The sequence below is a fragment of the Raphanus sativus genome, chromosome 9 (genome assembly GCF_000801105.2).
Source record: "Raphanus sativus cultivar WK10039 chromosome 9, ASM80110v3, whole genome shotgun sequence".
NCBI classification, from domain to species: domain Eukaryota; kingdom Viridiplantae; phylum Streptophyta; class Magnoliopsida; order Brassicales; family Brassicaceae; genus Raphanus; species Raphanus sativus.
Genome location: NC_079519.1, coordinates 6,136,292 through 6,156,963, shown reverse-complemented (window position 1 = coordinate 6,156,963; position 20,672 = coordinate 6,136,292). Strand labels below are relative to the sequence as shown.

General features: G+C 34.1%; 3 protein-coding genes across 3 annotated transcripts; 1 reads left to right on the top strand and 2 right to left on the bottom strand.

Annotated features, from left to right (window-relative positions):
- Nucleotides 1-8,452: 8,452 nt before the first annotated feature.
- On the bottom strand, nt 8,453-11,792 carry LOC108826715 (laccase-16). The gene is made up of 6 exons (XM_018600092.2): nt 11,462-11,792; nt 11,069-11,220; nt 10,589-10,833; nt 10,365-10,493; nt 9,329-10,264; nt 8,453-9,057 (listed from the first exon to the last, which is right to left on the bottom strand). Exons 1-6 carry the CDS (start codon nt 11,564-11,566, stop codon nt 8,927-8,929), a joined length of 1,698 nt encoding a protein of 565 aa, XP_018455594.1. The 5' UTR covers nt 11,567-11,792; the 3' UTR covers nt 8,453-8,926.
- A 1,426-nt stretch (nt 11,793-13,218) lies between these two features.
- On the bottom strand, nt 13,219-15,027 carry LOC108828678 (protein OCTOPUS-like). The gene has a single exon (XM_018602431.2). It carries the CDS (start codon nt 14,870-14,872, stop codon nt 13,352-13,354), a length of 1,521 nt encoding a protein of 506 aa, XP_018457933.2. The 5' UTR covers nt 14,873-15,027; the 3' UTR covers nt 13,219-13,351.
- A 3,498-nt stretch (nt 15,028-18,525) lies between these two features.
- Nucleotides 18,526-20,568, top strand: LOC108824170 (calmodulin-binding receptor-like cytoplasmic kinase 1). The gene is made up of 6 exons (XM_018597543.2): nt 18,526-18,878; nt 18,973-19,253; nt 19,323-19,491; nt 19,556-19,645; nt 19,738-20,036; nt 20,122-20,568. Exons 1-6 carry the CDS (start codon nt 18,626-18,628, stop codon nt 20,449-20,451), a joined length of 1,422 nt encoding a protein of 473 aa, XP_018453045.1. The 5' UTR covers nt 18,526-18,625; the 3' UTR covers nt 20,452-20,568.
- The last annotated feature ends 104 nt before the right edge of the window (nt 20,569-20,672 follow it).

Below are 20,672 nucleotides of genomic sequence, written 5' to 3'. Positions count from 1 at the left end.
TTGTAATATAAATTATATAATGATGTACCAAATGTTAAAAAAAAAATCTGTAGTGTAAAGTTTGATTGATTTGGTCATATGTTTGCTCTGTTTCTAATGAAATAATTCTATGAAATTTCTATACAAATTAAAAATGAATAAATTTATGTTGAAAAGTATGTTAGTTTCTCTCACTAAAACATCTCTCATAATTATGAGCCAATAGTAAAATTTAAATATTCCAGTTAACATCATTTAAAGTAGTACTATCATTTATTATTTGTACTGATAAAATTAAATAAAAAACTAAAAAACAATATTTGAGTGTGATTGATTAGTCTATATTATTATTTGTGAAGTGTTTTTTTTTTGCAATGGAGTTCTCAAGTCAAAAGTTAGAGTCGTTAATATCGTTTATATCCTTAATGAATAAAATATATAAATAAGCTGAAAATAATAAGTTTTATATCATTGAAAAGATAATATTTGAGTGAATTTTAAGATTTATTTCTATATAATAAATATAGTGTACAAAGAAAATTTTAACAAATTATAACTAATATGTAAAAAATTTCAAATGAAAATAAAAATAATAATTTATCATTATAGTCTTTTAATTACTAATAATACATGTATTAGTAAGTAAATATAAAATATTTTGGCCCGTTTGCGTGGACGAAACAACTAGTAGTAAAGTAAAATGGCAGAAAAATAAAGCAGAAACGAGAAAAACTAAATTTAAAAAAAAATGAGAAAACCTTCCCACTTCTCTAAAGTGGAAAAAGGAAAATTTACTCTGGTTTCATTCATTTTTAGAGTAAATTGGCTGAATACCTTTTTCACCTGATTGACAGAAAAAGTTGGAAAGAGAATAAAAACTGAATTTAGAGTAAATATTTACTTTAGTATGTAACTATGTATATTCAGTCACAAAAAAAGTTGGGTTCTCTCTCCTCTCTTAGAGAGAGGTTTTCTTTCTCGATTTTTCTGCATCTTTTACCAATTTTAAATCTTTCAGAGAGGGGAAATCGGTTGAGGATGAGAGAGTTCCTGGGTTTTGTACTCCGGCTAAGGCTTATCTGACTGGTAGCTGGTTCTGGCGTTCTCGTCTTCAACTCCGACGACGAACGGCTGGCTTTTGCTTCTGGGTTGCGGCAGCTTCTTTACCGCCGCTTCGCCGGCTTCTGATTCCGTGTCATGCCTTCTCGGTTTTGACGGCGGTTTTGCACCGGGTTTATTCCGGTTTTGGTGACTGACGTTTCGTTTCTTCCCCTTCGCAATTGACTCACCTCCTTTGGTCTCGATTCTCGTTGTCTGAGGGATGATTGAAGATTGATTCTGCTGGAAATGTGGGTCTAGTGAGCGACGTGATTCCCGGATGAGATTCCGGTGAAAGTTTTGGTGATAAAGTGGGCGCAGTGATTTGTCAACGGCGTGCTCCGACAAAACACTTGCCGTTTCGTTTTTCTCCGGCGAAGATCTCGGCCTTTGGTTGTTGATGGTGTAGATGGATGACGCGTGGCTCGTGTGATCGGTGGTGGTTAGCACGTGGACGCGTGGGTGATGATATGTGGACGTGTGGCGTTTGGAAGACGTCGTGTGGTTTCGGGCTTCGGTGTTAGGCCCGTTTCAGATGCCCTTATGTCGGGCTTTCGGTTTCTTTGTAATTGGGCCGGTTTGGCTTTTTGTTTCGGTTTGGACTGGACTCATTTTTGGGTCTTGTCCTATAATATAATAACAATTGACGGAAAAAAAAATGTATATTCAGTCACACCTTTGTAGAAGAAGAAAAAACTCAAAACGAGGAGCGGAGGAGGAATAGGGAGAGTACAAATTTGTAAATGTGTGAAAGAAATGAAAAGAATGATTCCGTGACTGATATGATTACGACATAATAATGATGCATGGTGAACACCGATAAATTATGAAATACAGAAATAATTGTTTCTGAAAGCCAGGAAAATGACTTTATCCATTTAATTTTAAAATAATAATACACGAAGTTGACATTTTCTGGGAGAATACGATGCCTGCCTCGCATAACAAAATTTTCAACATCCTTATTAAAATATTACTAAAACATATAGGTTACTTATACTGCTGTATTTTTTAGTTTAAATATTTAGAAGAGGGCATCGAACGCCTATTCAAAATTTTAAGAATATCCGTGATCCGATCTCTTCCTTACAAATAATCAATTTTTAATTCGATTCGATCTGTAATCTCTTTGGATATTCGATATTACGGATATTCAGAAAAATCAATATATTTTACCGGATATCCTATTCGATATGTAGATCCGTAAAAATATTAAAACTTTCATTTTTTGAAAATGTTAAAAAGGAAAGTTTTAAAATAAAATAATTATATTTCACTATAAATTATTTTAAAAAATACATACTTTAAAATTTAATGACCAAATAATTAATTTAGTGGATAAGATAATTAAAAATTTATATAGAGATATAAATTATATATACATAAATATGAATATGTACATTATAGATCGGATCATATTTCCATTTTTTAAATGAGTATTTGTGATTTGCTTCTTATTTGACGGATATTAAATTTTAATATTTGTTTCGATTCGTAAATTTACGGATATCCAGATTTTTTGGATCAAAATCAAATCGAAACGAATAAATGATTGAATCAAATTTCACGGATATTTTGTTTATCCCTACAAATACTGCTGTATAATTTTATATAATCAATAACTTGATGATTTTTTTTTCCATTTGATTTATTAAGGTCTGAGCCCAAAACGAAAGACCCAATTACACAAACACATACACAAACAAACAAATAAAGCCCGAAACCAAAGGGCAAACTAAAAAAACGTAGGTCCAAAAACCCAAACCCACAAACCTAACTGCGTACCTACGCATCTAACCAAAGCACGCGTCAAACACCACGTAGGAAAGCCCACCCAAACATGAGACACCTGTCTCGTACACACCACATCGTGGTCCAATCGAAGAAACCCGCCGGAGACGACGAAAGCAAGAATTTCGCCGGAGAACACCGGAGACCAAACTACCACCACCACCAAATTTATTCGCCTGACTCTTACCAACAGGAGCTTCATCGGGTCAATTCCGAGATTTCATCCCGAGTCCGCGAAATAACTTGATGATATTTAGTTGATATAGTTTTATACTTTTATTGTATTTTCCCAATTTGAGATTTGTGTGTCAGATCGGAAAAAGCAGCCGCCAAATGAACGGTCGAGATCAGCGGTAACTTACATGGCCAAGTTGTACGAAGGGGTCCACGTAAGATGCGCGTTTTGCACTGTCATTGGTCGGTCTCTCACTTTAGTTGTTTTTCTTTTAAGATCTCGAGGAATCTGTCTTCTGTATTGTGGTTTTTGTTCACGTGGCAAAGTTATCTACGTCCGATCAATCCCCTATAATTTAATGGCAAGTATGCACGTGAGATCTTCAATGGGCTCTCTTTCTCAATTGGTTTGTTAACGTACACGGTGACGTTTGTATAATCGAAATTTTACTAATCAGATCTATGTTAAAAAACATAGTTTTTGGAATAGAATAACGAAATGAGCGTTTAAAACAAACAATTCAGATCATAGACGATAGACCAAACACCTATAGTATTATTTACCCTAGCCTAGCTATTATTTCACTACATTATGAAATTTTATAGATCTTTCTTTTTTGCTTAACAAAAAATTTGGATCATTTTTCAATTTGTCCGTATCATCCTTGCGCATAGGTATACTAATTTTCTCTCTACCATTCCTCAATTTTATGTCTGGTTTCTGTTATTTGATTGGTTTATTGCACCGTTACAAGATAGTTTACATGGTTAATCACTAAGAAACAAAATTTTATTTCACGATATTTGTGTACGATTAAGAGTCTCATCACAGAAGTTTACAAAAACACATCAATTACGATTAATTGAACCCAAAATGTTCTTCATTATAGTAATCGTAAACCCATAAATGATTTAAGAAGATCTAATCAAATCACTGTTTTATTTGACCACGTTCTCTTCTGCACAGTGCTTTATGGGATGTACAGTTTATATTTAAATATTGCATAATGTCCTAATAGTTGACCATAGCATGAGTTGTTCTTTATTCAAATACAATAATGAATATTTTTAAAACGTACAAATATATATTTTTGTATGAAGAATCTTGGAACGTGTCATTGAAATCCATTACCTAACGAGTTTACTACAGCATAACATTCCTAATTTCAGGGATCACATAGTATATTAGTAATTGATTACATTTTAGCGTTAATAGTCCAAAGAGGCATCATATATTTCAGTTTAAACAAGTTTAAATTGTTAAAATCACCTTGATTATATGCTACACTTTCCGTTTCAAAATAATGCATATTCTAGAATTTACACGTTTTTAAAAAAAAATATTAAAATTTTTGACAATAAATGCATTATTTTTCGTATTTAGTTATTTTCTATTATTTTAACCAATCAAAATTCAGTAAACATAATTAATGTTTTGAAGTTTACGATTTGCTATTATTACATACATTGAAAATATAAAATATAAATTTTTTAGAAACAATTTTTTTCTAAAACATAGATCATTGAAACGGATGGAGTATTAGATAAATAAATCTTGTCCACCTATATATAAAATGTTACAAAGTATACATCTCTACTTATAGTCACAGACCTAGCATCTTTAAATCATCTATATCATCTATCTTATTAAAACAGAAACATTCTGTTGGACCTAACATTTATTTTGTAAGTTTTTAAATTAAATACACCTTTATACTTTATAGTTAAACCTACATTAAATGACTAATGTTACTTTCTTTATAATACTATCCATGTTTCCAAACAATATACTTATTTTTTATACTATTATCAATGTTTCCAAACAATATATATTTTTATAATACTATCAATGTTTCCAGACAATACAATAATTAATCTTAGTTATTTTATATCTATCATTTTCTCTTTAAAATTTTGTAGAAACGTCATAATTTCATAAATTGCAAAATAAATAACTTTAAAATTTGGATTATAAGACTACATATCGGTCATCCATCAGTCATCCATCAGTTCAATCGGTTAGTCTCGAGGTTTAGTGATTTTTTTTAATATGAATATTTTAAAAACCAAAATTGAATTGTCAGATATCCGGATTAACGGACATAATCACAATCGGGTTGAATTTAAAAACATTGATTTAAATGCAAAAATATTTTAAATACACACACTTTAAAAATTACCAAAATATTTGTTAGGTTATTAGTGAAATTTTTTATCGTAAAATATTCCGCGCTTCAAAAGCGCGGGTCAAAATCTAGTGTCATATTAAAAGGAGTTTAAAAGTGATCATATCACTATACATGAAATCGTCATATTTAAAATCTTTCGCGCATGTTTTATATATGAAAAATTGCTCAATCAGTTCTGCGTATGAATCATGCAAGGTTACCAAAAAGTGATATCATTTCAGAATATATTTACAAGTTTACTAGATAGGACCTAACAATGGTTTTATCTAGTCCCTTATTGAACAGAATGCTTACATCTTTAGCGTATTCATATATAATAGTATTTTTTATATAATGCCTCTTTGGACTTTCGAGGAGCTATATGTAGAGGGAAAAAGGTCAAAATGTTGAAGACACATGGCAAATAATCGAATAGTAGTTTTTGCCATTTCTGGTTCAACTAATATTCTCTAAACAATGTGTGTCTTCCCATTTATAGAAATCTTTCAAGTTAAATACTCTTTTATTCATTTGAATACTTTAGGCTGGTTATTGGTTGGATATTATTTCAAACAAGGAATAAGTCAGAAATCTGTTTAAGCATAAATTAAAATCAAAGTAAGTTTTTAGTGCACACCAAGGGACAAACGTCCTACGAAATGGATGAAGCAGCCAAAATCATTTGGAATCAATTCGTTCACAATTTGTTTTATTTCCTTCGTGTTAAACTATTTTGATAATTTGATGGAAATTGCGATTCCAGTATAACTGAAATATATATATATATATGCACCTGTAAATGCTATTTTATTCATATGAACAATTGTGTTAGGATCCAATTAAATGATTACGTACATGAAATCACCCTTCAGCATCTACGTTTTATATTTTTCCTAGTATGCCCCCTCTTGTGTTTTGCTTCCACAATTTGCTACATCAACTTCATCTACCATTTATAGGGTTGTCTACCGACGATTAAAATCAAATATATTGGAAGCGTGTAGGGAGTTACTAAATGTTGCCGAGTTAAAAAATAAATCATCTATCTATACTAATAAAGTAGACTTTTTTATCTTCTTGGGGGAAAAAAATCCATGTGGTATTTTCTTTTTAATAATAAAAATATTTTCTCAAATTAAATTTAATGAATTTTGGTATTAATTGTGAAATAAATGAGGGAGTGGAGGTTAAACTTTTCTTGATACATGTCCAAGCGTTTATAAGAGTGTTTTGAATTTGACCCAGATCCATAATTGAACTGATAAATCTGTGATCCAATAGAAATCGAGTTTGAGTTTTATTGCAGCACTGGTTGAACCAATAGATAATTTTTATTTTTACTATTTTTAGTTTAAGTTATATTTTGAAATTATTTTTTATATTCTAAATTTCTAATTAAAATTTTGAAATTTCTTTTTTTATTGTCGTCTTCCTCTTCTTCTACACTACAGTTTACGTTTGCAAAAAAAGTGAGTCATGATTGTGCTTGAGCTAAGTACAATTTACTTTGGCAAGAAAGGTGAGTAATTTTTTTTTTATTTAATTTAATTTAATACAAATCATTACATTTTTAATTTACAGATCAAAAAAATAAAATTGTATGATCATATGAATTACAAAACAGATTTTGGATTGTTGAAGAATAAAAACCTGGCGAAATTGATTATAATAAATTAGAGAATGCTCTTACTGAAAAATATCCCCAAAATGACGAAGTGGCAAATTTAGAAAAAAAAAACTGTTGGTAAGTTTTAAAATTTAGAGAAAACCAAAATTAGTTGATGTGATCTGGTGTTAGCTTATTTTTGTTATTGACAATTTATTAAAATAATATTTTAATTCTGGTTTATTTTGGATTGGAAAATGTCTTGATTTTTTTAGATGTCATAATTCTTATGTTACAATTTTTTTAAATAGTCTAAACTATTTCTTAATATTTTGTATGTACACTTAAAATTCTTAACTTTAGTTTTTAAATATATTTGTTTTCATAGCTAATATATTATTATATAATAAAACTAATTTATTTATTAACCCGCAATTCATCTGCGGTTAATCCAATGATCCAGTGATTCGGTAAATCATCTGATTCAGTGTCCGGGTCGGGTTTCAAAACACTGGTTTATAGGATTTTTTTGTATTAGATGTTGACGATGGAGAATATAGCCTCTACAATTCTCCTTCTTTAACGCAATCAACGTAATCATTCATATAATAAATCCAAAAATCACATTCATCCCACAATCTCCTATTGAATGCTTCTTTAGTTCCTGCTTTCTCAATTTCATTGTATATGTATAGATGGTGTGAGAGTTCGGACGATACTCCCTTTACTTTTTCCAATTCAATCATTGTCGAATTTCCAGTTTCATTGCTCGGAGTTAAAGACAAATCAGTGTAGAGATGTTCAAACTAGGCTACAACAATTTTGGCAAGCTTGAAATGTTAAGGAAGGAGAAAGATATTGGGTTTGATATGTTGTTGATTAATGGGAAGGTATACCGATTTCTTATTTCAGTTTACCAGTTAATGATTGCTTACTTTTAAAGTAGCAGTTTTCTTATGCATCATCTCCTTTCTGAGGTGGTATTTCTACATGCGTTAATCAACTTTCTCAGGTTTAACACTTTTAAACATTTTTTGAAAGAAAGCTCAGTCTATGACACGAGTATTTAAGATTCCAACTAAAAAAACTCTTTTACGACTATTAATTTTTATTCTATTTTTATTAAATCGATTAGTAACAACTACTTATGCTATTTTTACATATTTTCATTTTACATATTTTCTTTACTAAGACCATATAATAAATTATAAATTTAAGTAAGAAAAAAACATACAAATCCGGCGCATAGAGCCGGAATATCACTAGTTATCACTAAAATACGGATTTCAGCGACCAAATTTTATTTGTTAAACAGCAATGAAATTTTATAGCAACGAAATACCGACGATATATTATGTAAAAAATCGAATATCGCCTATCATCGTCAAACAGCAACGAAATTACACATGTCCATTTTTTAAAAAAGAATGTTAAATTATCCATCTCATAAACACTTGTACAATGTATGTAAGTTTGTTTGGTTTGATATTCAACCTAATTTTACATGAAAATAAAAAAGGGAGTATGCTACTATGCTCTTGATCCAAACCATGTCACCATTTTGTCTCTATCTACGTAAAGAATTACCAATCCATTTAATTAAAATGAGACCACACTTTGTATTTTTTGGTTTGTAGTTAACTAGTGTTGTCGACATATTATAACTCGAGTTCAGTTGAGTTATGGATACGTGTGTTGTGTGATACATTATACATATATCCTTTTTAAAACAACTTTAAGGAACACACCGACGACCGACCGAACCTTTTGGGTTTTGCTTAAGAATATCCGTGACATTTGGCATTTAGAAATCCTTCCGTTGAGCACCGTATGGGTTTACTATCTCTTTCCTTGCTGGATAACTCTACTTGCCAAGTTGCAACGAAAACAGTCAAAAATGAAAAGTAGAAAGAAGCCTAGCATGCAAAAAAATAACGTTCTAAATTTAACTATAAATAAATCTTTTTTTATCAAAACTATAAATAAATCTTTATCTTCTTTTTTACATAAAAAATTGTAATCATGCAATAACCCCTAACCTTTATTTCCCAAAAAGAATCAATTTGTTATATAATATCGTATAACGAAGTAACAAAATAATAAGTCCCCCCTAACATTTGGGAAGATCGGCGGGTGGAGGAAGCAGTGACTGGTCAGGACCGTGACCGTTGTCCACGACGAATGCCATCTTTAGTCCCCATGTTGTATGGATTTCCAAGTGACAATGCATGAACCACACCCCTTATAATATAAAACAAAACAATAAATCAGCTAGCACAAATCTATAGCAAGTCGGACCGACTATTGCACAAATTATGCGTTACAACATTATTGACAATAAATAAATAATTCTTGATCGAAAAAGACTAACTGTTTGAAAAAAGTAATGCGTAACAACTAACAAGACCAACAACTTTTTGTCAAAAAAGACCAACAACTTCTATACGAAAAATAAACCAATATTAGAAATTAGATACACTACACAACATGCATTATTTTAGTTATCAGGTACCTGGATTGTCAGCAATGAATCTGATGGCTGTCCAACCACCAGCTGGAACACCAATGGTATTTCTTTCTACCGGATCCACCAAGTTAAACCTTTTCGGATCCTTTTCCGGGTTAAAGTTCCCTAAACCTCTACCAACCTCGAAGAAGTTAAACCCGTGAAGATGAAAAGGATGGTTTTCAGACAGGATCATCGCTGTATTTTGTAAGATGATTTGCACCGTCGCGTTGAAAGGAAGCCGGTAAAGCTTTGTACCTTTCATTGTCGCCGCATTAACGCTTTGGTTTACTGGTGCCGTATAATTATAAGGATTAAACGGCTTGGCTGGAAAGTCGTCAGTGAATACGTGAGAAATATTGAAGTAATGAGCTTGTAGAAGAGCGGTTTTAGGCATGGTGAACGTTACGTTGTTTATTCCAGCCACTAATCTAATTCCACTTTTGCAGCTAGGGCAAGAGTTCGCGCCTAGACCCACCGTGAAGAACAAAGAGTGATCAACTGTAGTTGGAACTTTAGCCGGATACTCTTGGGAGTTCAAGCTCCTGAGAGACCTAATGAATTTGGTCGCAACCAACGTTGCATTTGGCTGCGGAAGCGAAGCGAGAACTGTTTTCTTGGAGGAGGAAACGGTGTGGCCAATGTAGTGGAGAGTGGACGTGGCGGTGACATTGTCAAAGGAGATGGGAGCATCCATAAACGTTGTGGCGGCGACCATGTATTTGGAACCAGGATTTGCGTTTGCTGTTAAGAGAACGTTAGTAGTTTGTCCCGGAGCTATGAGGATGGTGTCGGTTCTTAAAGGTTTGGTATAAACAGCATCAACTTCGACAACTGTTAACTTGTGACCAGCTATTTTAAAGAAGAGCTCTTCGTTTAGCGCGGCGTTGATGATCCGTAACATGTATGTCTTTCCTTGCCTCACCGGCAAACCATAAAGACCTACAAGTAAAAATAAATGAAAAAAATATAGTACCATAAAGTTACTAAGAAAAAATAAAATGGCTAATTAATTTAGGTAATTAAATTGCTAAGTAATTACTTTGGGAAGGACAATTAGAGATGGGGCCGGTGTGACCATTGATGGTATGTGCATCAGAGGCGTTAGGAGCTGTTCCATCTTTTGTAGCCTCGTTTATAAGTTGCTCCACGTCCGATTTCCACCATTCACCTATATATATATCATAAAAATAGTTACATTTGCGGTGAAGAACATTAATCAATCGATCGTTCTACGAAAATTATGTTTTGGTTTGGGTAGCTTACCAAGAACAATGGTTTTCTCTTTGTAGGGCTTGGGGAAAGGGTATGGGACACCATGCTTAGGCAAGATGACAATGGCCCCGTGCACCGTGGCCCGAAGCCACAATATGTGAGCATGCCACCATAAGGTTCCTCGTTGACCCGTCAATGTGAAATTATAAAGATAACTTTGCCGCGGTTGGATAGGACATTGTGTAATGTAAGCCGGTCCATCTGCCCAACCTGTCCTCAATTGCCTTACACCATGCCTATACATGTATGGATATTACTTTTTATTATTTTTATTATACAGTTATTGTAAGTAAGCTGTTGGGTCTTATTGATACATCGTTGACGTTTTTTTTGACTAAAAAAAACATTATTAACGTTATGGGTTTGAATTGAATAAAGATACATATATTCAAGGGTCGTGTCTCACTTATATCTTTTTTTTTGGTCAACTTCTCACTAATATCTAAAAAGGTTTGTTTGAGGTTTGCTCACCAATGGATGGAGACGTTGTATTTGACATGATTCACTACTTTGATCAACACAGTGTCGTCTTCTCGTGCAACAATTGTGGGCCCTGGAAATTGGCCGTTAACCGTGACAATAGGCTTCGACGAGCACAGCTTTGTGGTGTTCGTCATCACCACCTGACGGTGCACACATTTAAATACATCGGACGGTCAGTAGTGTACACAGTATATAGTGCATGATCGTATGGCGTATTCATGCATGAATCATATCATGCAAATTAACCACAAAGGCATTTTAGGTATATAATTTAAGAAATGAAAATAAGACTAAGTATTATATATGGGTCCTTGACGAATAATGTATCATTTTGTGATGCATGTATGCGTTAAACAATATATGCATGACAGAGAGACTTACATTAAATTTGTAATGTCGGATCATGGAGTGAACGGTGGTTGGCGAGAGAAGAAAGATAACAAAAACCGCTAGGATGCATACGCAAAATCGTCTTGGAATCTCCATAATCTTTGATCAAGTCTTTTTGTCTTGATGTTGTTATGGACTGAATAATGTATGTGTGTCTATATATATGTCAATATGTGTGTATGAGCTATGAAGGAAAGTTTTAGCTGTGGTATGTAGAAAACTGCTGCTGTGATGTCGTTTTTACTTGTTAGGTTGAAGAAATAGAAGAGTCGTGAAATGTAAGCTCTTTAAATGGAATGCACTGGAGAAGAAGACATAATAAGAAGAGGTAAGATCATTGTTTAGATTCGAGAGACATTAAATATAATGGAAATAAAATGAATGTAAAATTGAAGATTAAGATATGAGATGTTTACAAGTCAAAAGGGCTTAGGTGATCTGGTGGCCCAACCATATTTTAGGTCTAAGTACATCATCATCTAACTAATCTCACACCAAACTTGTTTTTCTTTTTATTTTGCGTCTGATTAATCAACTCTATATAAGTTGTGCTGGACCTATCTAGTGTAATTAATCAAGTTTTTTTCTGTGTAATTTAATCAAGTGTTTTTAATAGCAACTATGGATATCTTTCTTAGGATCGCTTAATGTTAGTTTTTTTTCAAACAAACTCGTTAGCTCAAACATTTTCCATTGGATAGTGTACTAATGCCAATCAACCATGTTTCTGACTTAATAGAAAATCATATTCCTTTACAATAAGGTCCATGACGAGCTAATTAATATACTCGAACACACTTTTTGACTAATTCAAGCATTTAATTACTTTGTAGTAAAACATGCTTCCAAAACATGGTAACAAACTTAACAATTTAAAATTATAAATTAATAGATTATTGCTTAGAAGATAATGGTTTTGATTGTTTTAAAGTCTCTATGTTCCGAACTGTAGGAATCAATGTAGATCTAAATTATAAAATTTATATAATACAGTTTTTAAGTTTATATAGTTATATATTTTTATCTAAAGTTTTATATAAGATAATATCTATATGGCAGGATATAGAAAGTATATCAAATATGCGGTCATTGACATTTGACCTGAAAGTTCAATAATTCGTTAGAAAGGTGAGCTAAAAGCTACTTTTAAGTTGTTATATAACAGCTCATCTAATCCAACTATATAATTCTCTCCGAAGAAATACAGTGATTATCCGTAAACTTAATCTAATACTCTCTGTTTCAAAATACTATAGTACTATGTTTTAAAGTTTTCAAACATATTACTAATAAAACTATTAAATTTTAGTTATAAATGCATAAATTTTTTCCTGATTATCTATTTTCTATAATTTTAAATTAATAAACATAATAAATATTTTTAAAATCTATGATTAACTACTATTAGTTCATAAAAATGAATTGAAAATAATATGTTTACGAAATATAAAAGAAAACATGAAATGGAGGGAGTGAACAGTAGCCTAGAACATCATAGAAACGGCTTCGTATTCGCAGTACCACAAAATAAACCCACAACGTCCAAAGCATTTCTTTAAACGTTTTCCATTCTATGATAGTAAACAGTAAGGCCCAAAACAAAGCTGACAAGGCCAATATATCTAAACGACAATGTTTGCTGAGCTTTCTGTGTAGTCTGAGCTAAGCTCACTAAGCTAAAGCCGGTGAGATTTACCACCGACAATGTTTGTTGGATGATCAGACCCGGTATCTAAAAAAGATCAATCTTTCAAGATAAGCATATGATCTGGCTTCATATATCTATAGAACAATGGGATAACAAGTAAAACAATACATGGTAATGGCTAATTACAACAACACAGTACTATCAAATATAATTATCCATCATCACACATCAGACTAATTCATCAGCCTACTTTTCCCAGAGTTGCTTGTCACATGACTCTTTAACGGCGTCAAGTAGAATCTAACCATACCGTTTCTGATGCTATCCGGCGAGTAAGAAGCACCAAGCTTGTCTTCGCACAAGCTTCTTCTTCCAGCAGCCTCAGCACCACCACCACCAGTAACAGAGCCATGGAACAGACCATCGCAAGAGCTTCTTCCACCTTCGAAGCCACCACTAACAACAGAAGCACCTTGATGAAACATCATGCCATCACAAGACTTCCTTGCACTAACGCTGTAACTTCTCAAGAGTTTCTCGCTGACATCACCACCGTTGCTTTCTCCTCCTTTACCCACTCTCCTAAGCTTCAAGAGAGACTCTGCAAGAGAACCACCCTCCATGTCGTTTCCTCCAAGTTTCAAACTTTGCTCGGTTTTAACCGTGTCACCTTTCCTCTGAATCAACCCCCAAAGATTCCATCCTTTCCCCCATTTCTTTCCAGTCTTCTTCAATCCGAAACCATCCTGCTTCACTTCACCACCAGCAGAAACACCTTTAGAAGGTAACTCCAAGCCCTCCGGTTTATAATTTTTGATGGAATACCAATTAGAATCCCTAAGTTCCCTCTCGGTGACAAGCAGCTTAGCTCCATGAAACAAACCAACACTCTCAGGTGACAACTTAGCTTTCACTTCCTCAACATCCACCACCAATCCATGTCTCGACGATGACCGATCAAAGCTTCTTCTCCGCCGCGACTCCAAGTAGTAATCCCTCGTCTGAGCTGTCCCGCCTGGCTTCTCCTTCTCATCATCTTCAGTCACGGATGATAAAGGTATCAGCTTTGGATACGTCTTCCCGATCAAACACCCGTCCCACGACGCTCGAGGCTCCTCGAAAGCAGCTGCGTCGTCGAGAGACAACAGCCTGGAAGGATCTACATCGCACGATGAGCGACGAGGGGCGAGACCTGTTGTCGAGTAAACGTATTGGGAGGTCTTGGGATGTTGTTGTTTGAGTGAAAGCTTCTTAAGCGTTCTGGTGAAAACGGATGTGAAGGATGAGTCGTTGCTGCTCTTCTTGCTCTGGTGGTGAGTTCTTGATTCAAGATCTATTAGCTCCTTCATCGTCTTCTTCTCCTCTCCATCTTCGATTTCTTCTTCTAGGAGCTGCATACCTTCATCGTCTTCTTCTTCCTCCTCTTCTTTCAAATCTGGGACCATGGGGATCCGAATCGAACTTCCAAGCCTCTCTTCTTCTCCTTCATCGACGGCGAATCGATCGTGGAGAGAGCCGTTGACGTCGCACGATCTGCGTCGGGGCTGGTCGAAATCTGGGGCGGAGGCGTCACGGAGGGAGTGGGAGCGAGCGCGGCGGAGCTCGGGGGGTTGATCGGAGGAGAGAGCTTCGATGGTGGAGAGGCGTTCGCGGAGACAGGTGGCGCAGAAACCGGCGGTGGGTTTGGAAGTGGGGTGACGGTTACAGACGGCGGAATGACGACGGCGACGGCGCTGGGTTTGGTGGTGGGTCATGATGATGATGATGGGCTTTAGGGCTCTCTGGTGGTTGTTTCAGTGAAGGGAAGAAGAGAGTGGAGTGAGTGCCATTTTTAGGATCGAGAGAGAGAGTGAGAGAGTAGCGTTGTCAACACTATTGATTGGAACCTCTCTTACCCCTTTCCTTCCTTAAACCCCTTTTCTTCATTTATATTAATCTTTTTTTTTATGTCGTGTTAGTGCGTATTTATATTTTTATTATATTCAATGTATAACTATTTTATAAATGCATATCATTTCTTAAGCATTTTAAGTTTGTAGTGAACTTAGTAATTTATTTATTAAGTCAATCGATGAACTAGTTAATTTTATCATTTAATTAGTGATATTTTTTTCTGATAAAATGATGCTTACAAAAGTTAGTGATAAGAGTAGATACATTGCTGTGTTGTTGGCTTGCTGCATACATATTTTTCATGTTAAATATTATGATTTGTATTTAGATACTAAAGATCTTGTAAAGGTTTTTTTAGGTGTATATATGTTATAAAAATTGTGTTGGTGTGTGTATACATCATTTTCATCACATTCACCTATTAGTTATGTTAGTGAATGTGGTGAAAATGATGTATACACCGTGACAATTGTCAGATTTCTCAACATTACTGAAAAAGGTTCAGAGATGCAAGACATGTTTTCATTGCTATAACACTTGTTCTAACGTGTACAATCTGAAATGGAGTGTTCGGAATTTTCTAAACTATTGTGGGAGTAGCTCCACCTGTTTGAGAAGCTATATCGTTCTAGGATTCTTGTTCCACGCCTGGAGTCATTTTTTGTTTAAAAAAAGAAGTTAGTGAACTTAATATTATTGTTATGTTTTGCAAGAACATAAAGATGGAGAAAAGGAAAATAGTATAAGTGTGTCACATGGCTAGCATAGAGAAAAAAAAGGAACATGTGTACAAACACATCCCATTATGGGTCTGACCTCTGCGTTTGTAGGACGAACATAAAAGGCCCTCTTAATTAGTGAAATCTATAAAAATAATTTAATGGATAGACCTAAGACTAATTAAATGGCGAAAACACGTGTGCCACTATAGAGTACTTGTTTGTTTTTTTTACCTTGGGAGTAAATATTTGGCTGCTTCCATCATTTCTTTGGATTCCCTTTCCGAATCAATAAATTAGTTCAATGTCAAACTTTCGTAATTCTTTAATTGGATGTTTTAGAGTTTTTAATTAGTGGTAGATTTTCATGTAGAGAGCAGCAACAAGAGTTAATAGTTTAGGCAGCAAGATGTAACGTTTGAACAACACCCTTTTTCAAGCAACGGCCTTAATTTTTTTAATAAAGCGTGTTGTTCATATCTTGGATCATCATTATTTGTGTAACTAATTGTCAAAGCAGAGAAAACTAATACTTCGCTTACAGTCAACAAGAAGTCGTGATAATACCACATTTTTATGGCATTTACCTAAAAATAAAACAGAGTTATTTTCTCTAAACTTGTGTGGATAGCAACGACCGACGAGTGACATAGAGATTCGGAGTTACGACAAGTTCCCAAAGAGTGTGTTTTGTTCTTTTATTAAGCGCAATAAAACCATAGCAGCAGGTCCCAAAAATACACCAGCCATTGTTTTGTCTGAATGTGATTGTACTGTTTTTTCTTTGCCCCTTTCTTTCCGATTAGTATTGGAATTTTCCGACGACTTCGTCCACCAACGGACAACGATGGCCTAGATGAAAGTGCAATTTTACAATGCTCATCCAAACCTAAATTAAAAAATTTAAAAGTTGATTTTCTATATATAAAATATCTCCGGAAAAACCCAAATGTTTTCTATGAAACCGAAGCTAAACTGAATTATAAGACATTTAATCATGATAGACTGATCCATTTCTTTTTCACAAAGATAAGACCGATCCAAATAAATTCAGTTTTAATTTAATTAATTAATATATTCAAAAACAAAGAAGAAGTGTATTTTTGTGAGGCCAAGGTCGTTCGTTATTCGGGCCCAATAAGATGATATGTAAACCCATCTCTGGTTGTTTGTTCGTCGGCCGGGAAAGAATGACCAACTTTAGTTTATATTCTTTCTAGAGTTATTCTTGGGTTCACTCTTAGGATGAACCTTTAGGTTCACCAACCAATAGAAAATTGTCATTTTAAATTTAGTATCTTTTAATTAAGGAAACAAATAACTTATCAAATTATATTATATTTTCAAAATAAAATTTAAAAATAAATAAAAATAGTATATAAAAACGAATTAAAAATTAATGTTGTCAACTAAACCCTAAACTCTAATACTAAACCCTAAACTCTAATCCTAAACCCTAAACCCTTGGATAAACCCTAAACCCTTGGAAAAACACTAATCATGTTGTCAACAAAACACTAAACCCTAAACTCTAATCCTAAACCCTAAACCCTTGGGTAAACCCTAAACCCTTGGATAAACCCTAAACCCTTGGGTAAACTATAACCCTTGGAAAAACAATAAACATTTGGATAAATTCTAAACTATAAATCTTAAACACTAAACTCTACATTTTATAAATAAATATTTTTTAAAATAATATTTTTTAGAACTATTGTTATTTTTATTTATTTAATTTTTTTTATTTATTTTAAAAGCATAATATAATTTGGCAAGTTATTTTGTTTCCTTAATTAAAAGATACTAGATTTAAAATGACAATTTCCTATTGGTTAGTGAATCTAAAGGTTCACCCTAGGAGGTGAACCTAAGAAAAAGTCTTCTTTCTATCTTTGAAATGACATTACTATGTCCTAATATTCATAGTTTCTTTTCTTCTTATAATGCACCTTTTCTTTTCAACCTAGCGTTTGTACTTTGTAGTGACTAAGTGAGAGTTGATTTTCTTAATCGTTTAGTTTTAGATGATTTGTGGCTAAGATATTTTCCACGATGTAATTATCATTCATCTCTAACTATATATGTGGACCTTTCTTGCCAGCTCGATCCATCACTTTGGACATTGTTGGTGGATCATGTAGACAACTTGCATGCTTTAAATAGAACACTCTCTTTTCCTGAGTAACTATCATAAACAAGATATGTCCGCTTTGTAAATAGAAGATCTTAGTTTGTCTCCTCTTCTGATTCTCTATTGGATATATTTAAAAGAAGAAGTAAACTTTTCATGTTCATAGATGAAGAAAATTACATTATGTGCAACGTACGTCATGAAGGCTACTTCTACATCAAATTAACATGGAGATATTTATTCCGCTACTCTTTTTACTTCTTGAGTTCTAAGTGCTCTCTCGATGATTTGTTTATAGGATTTGATTAAGAGCAATGGTTTTAAGTTTGTGTGACTTTTGACTCTTTTCTTATATTATTTTCTCCTTAGACTAATTGGTTTTAACACTAATTTTGTCCTTTTCTATCTCGAGTCTTTCTTATGTGGAAAAGTCAGAAGTATACAAAAACTCAGCAAACAATCACTGCTCATTTTCCGTTGACTATGAAAATAGAATAACAGAAAACTTGCAAGACCAATCAAGCTCTTTGAATCAGTCTACAACACATTAAAGAACATTTATATATATGTTAATATTATCTGTTAACAGACAATCACCGGATGATTATACGTATATTATATGAAACACGCATATATTTCTATATAACAATAAGAAAAAGAAACAAACATGACTGCCACAAACTTTCTTTCTCGGACTTAATGGACATAAGAAATAATAATATTCACCTTTTTCCCTATTACCATGTCTCCTTAGACATACACCAATGAGGAGCAGAACCCCAACGCCTCTCCTCTCCCCAAATGGAAAGCCTCAAAAATCCGTTTCTGAGTATAACTGGAGTGATGCAGGTACTGTTGCCAAGGTGAGGAATGTCTCCACCATCGGAGCTATCAAACGGGCAGCCAAGAAAGTAGTAGGAGTCTTTGCTTTAATTTTCTCAGGGCAGAGAAAGCTAAAACCTAGAGAATGTCGATCTGATCCTGGAGACTGCAGCAACCTCGACAGAGAATCTACATGTAAGCATATATAGATGTTTGATCAAATCTTTTCTTGAATCAAGAACTTGCTTTGAATCTTTGAATCACTTTGTGATGGATGAGATATGTGAAGTGTCAGGGTGGTCTGGTTATTCTACACCAAGCTCTTATGGAGGAGGGTCAAAAATTTCAGGTCAATATAGATTTTCTGGTTCAAGATTCAAAAGTCCTGGCAGAGACTCTTCTTCTAGCAAGAGCTGGCACCATGGTCCAGTGATCTTTTCTTTTGCGGAGCTTCAGAGAGCAACTGCGAATTTTGCAACGGTTCATCAGATTGGAGAAGGCGGCTTTGGAACTGTATTCAAGGGAAAGCTTGATGATGGAACCTTTGTTGCTATCAAGCGTGCCAGAAAGGTATTGAAATCTTGAAATACTAACTCAGAGGAATAAAAAGATTATCTAAAAATGAAAGTTGTGTGGCAGAACAACTACGGAAGAAGCTGGTTGCGAGAGTTCAAGAATGAGATATACACATTGTCAAAGATCGAGCATATGAATCTAGTAAAGTTGTATGGATTCTTGGAACATGAAGATGAAAAGGTTATTGTTGTTGAATACGTTGGCAATGGAAACCTAAGAGAACATCTAGATGGTAAGCCGCAAGAGGTACTTTCCTTTTATAGTATAGATAAAGTTTCTAAATAGAGAATACGCAGGATTACGAGGTAACCGCCTTGAAATGGCAGAACGTCTTGAGATAGCAATTGATGTAGCTCACGCTTTGACCTATCTCCACACATATACAGGTACACTTTGTCCTCTTCTCTGTTTTCTTTAATAATATCGATCTTGAAAGTGTAACTTTAGTGCCAAGAAACTAGCATCTATATATATGCAGATACTCCAGTTATACATAGAGACATTAAAGCATCAAACATCCTCATCACTGATAAGCTAAGAGCCAAAGTGGCAGACTTTGGATTTGCTCGTTTGGTTTCTGAAGATCCAGGTGCTACTCATGTATCGACTCAGGTCAAAGGATCTGCAGGCTATGTTGATCCAGATTACCTCAGGACGTTTCAACTTTCAGACAAGAGTGATGTTTACTCTTTTGGTGTTTTGCTTATAGAGCTTGTCACCGGTAGACGTCCCATTGAGTTAAAGAGACCAAGAAAAGACCGACTCACGGTTAAATGGGTAAGCTAGCAACTTTGTTCATCATTATCTCGAGAGAGAGCCTCAAAAAGATATAACTCGTTTTTTATTTATTTATTTTGAGCAGGCGTTGAGTAGACTCAAAGACGGTGAAACTGTTCTTGTGATGGATCCGTTACTCAAGAGAAACCGAGCTGCAGTAGAAGTGGCAGAGAAGATGTTGAGACTGGCTAGAGAATGTGTTGGTCCGACGAGAGGTACACGTCCGTCTATGAAAGAATGTGTGGAAAAGCTATGGGGAATCAGGAGAGATATGAAGGAGACCATTCTTGTTTCTTCCCCTTCTGTTTCTTCGTCTTCTTCAGCAACACATAGCTTTGTTGGTCGTGACTCGGATAGATTTGCATTGCCAAAGATTATAGACGATGAGAACAACACTGAGTTACTCTCTCCTTGATGGCTCCAATTTGTAAAAACATATCTTTTTACTTAATTACTATGAGTATAAAATACATACATGAACTGTAATTTCTTTTCTTTGTTATTTGATTTATATATTGAATACATTCATGTACATCAGACTTGGAGGAAAGTCAAAAACATGATTTTGTATCATATGATAAAGAGAATCATGCATGGGTGGCAGAGAAGATTTTCTTTATAATTTAAGATTGAGAG

Coding starts and splice junctions, on each gene's coding strand:
- LOC108826715 (XM_018600092.2), bottom strand. CDS start 11,566: ATGGAGATTCCAAGACGATTTTGCGTATGCATCCTAGCGGTTTTTGTT. Junction 10,834..11,068: donor TACAACGTCTCCATCCATTG/GTGAGCAAACCT, acceptor ATACATGTATAG/GCATGGTGTAAGGCAATTGA. Junction 10,265..10,364: donor CTCTAATTGTCCTTCCCAAA/GTAATTACTTAG, acceptor TTTTACTTGTAG/GTCTTTATGGTTTGCCGGTG.
- LOC108828678 (XM_018602431.2), bottom strand. CDS start 14,872: ATGACCCACCACCAAACCCAGCGCCGTCGCCGTCGTCATTCCGCCGTC.
- LOC108824170 (XM_018597543.2), top strand. CDS start 18,626: ATGAGGAGCAGAACCCCAACGCCTCTCCTCTCCCCAAATGGAAAGCCT. Junction 18,879..18,972: donor CCTCGACAGAGAATCTACAT/GTAAGCATATAT, acceptor AGATATGTGAAG/TGTCAGGGTGGTCTGGTTAT. Junction 20,037..20,121: donor ACCGACTCACGGTTAAATGG/GTAAGCTAGCAA, acceptor TATTTTGAGCAG/GCGTTGAGTAGACTCAAAGA.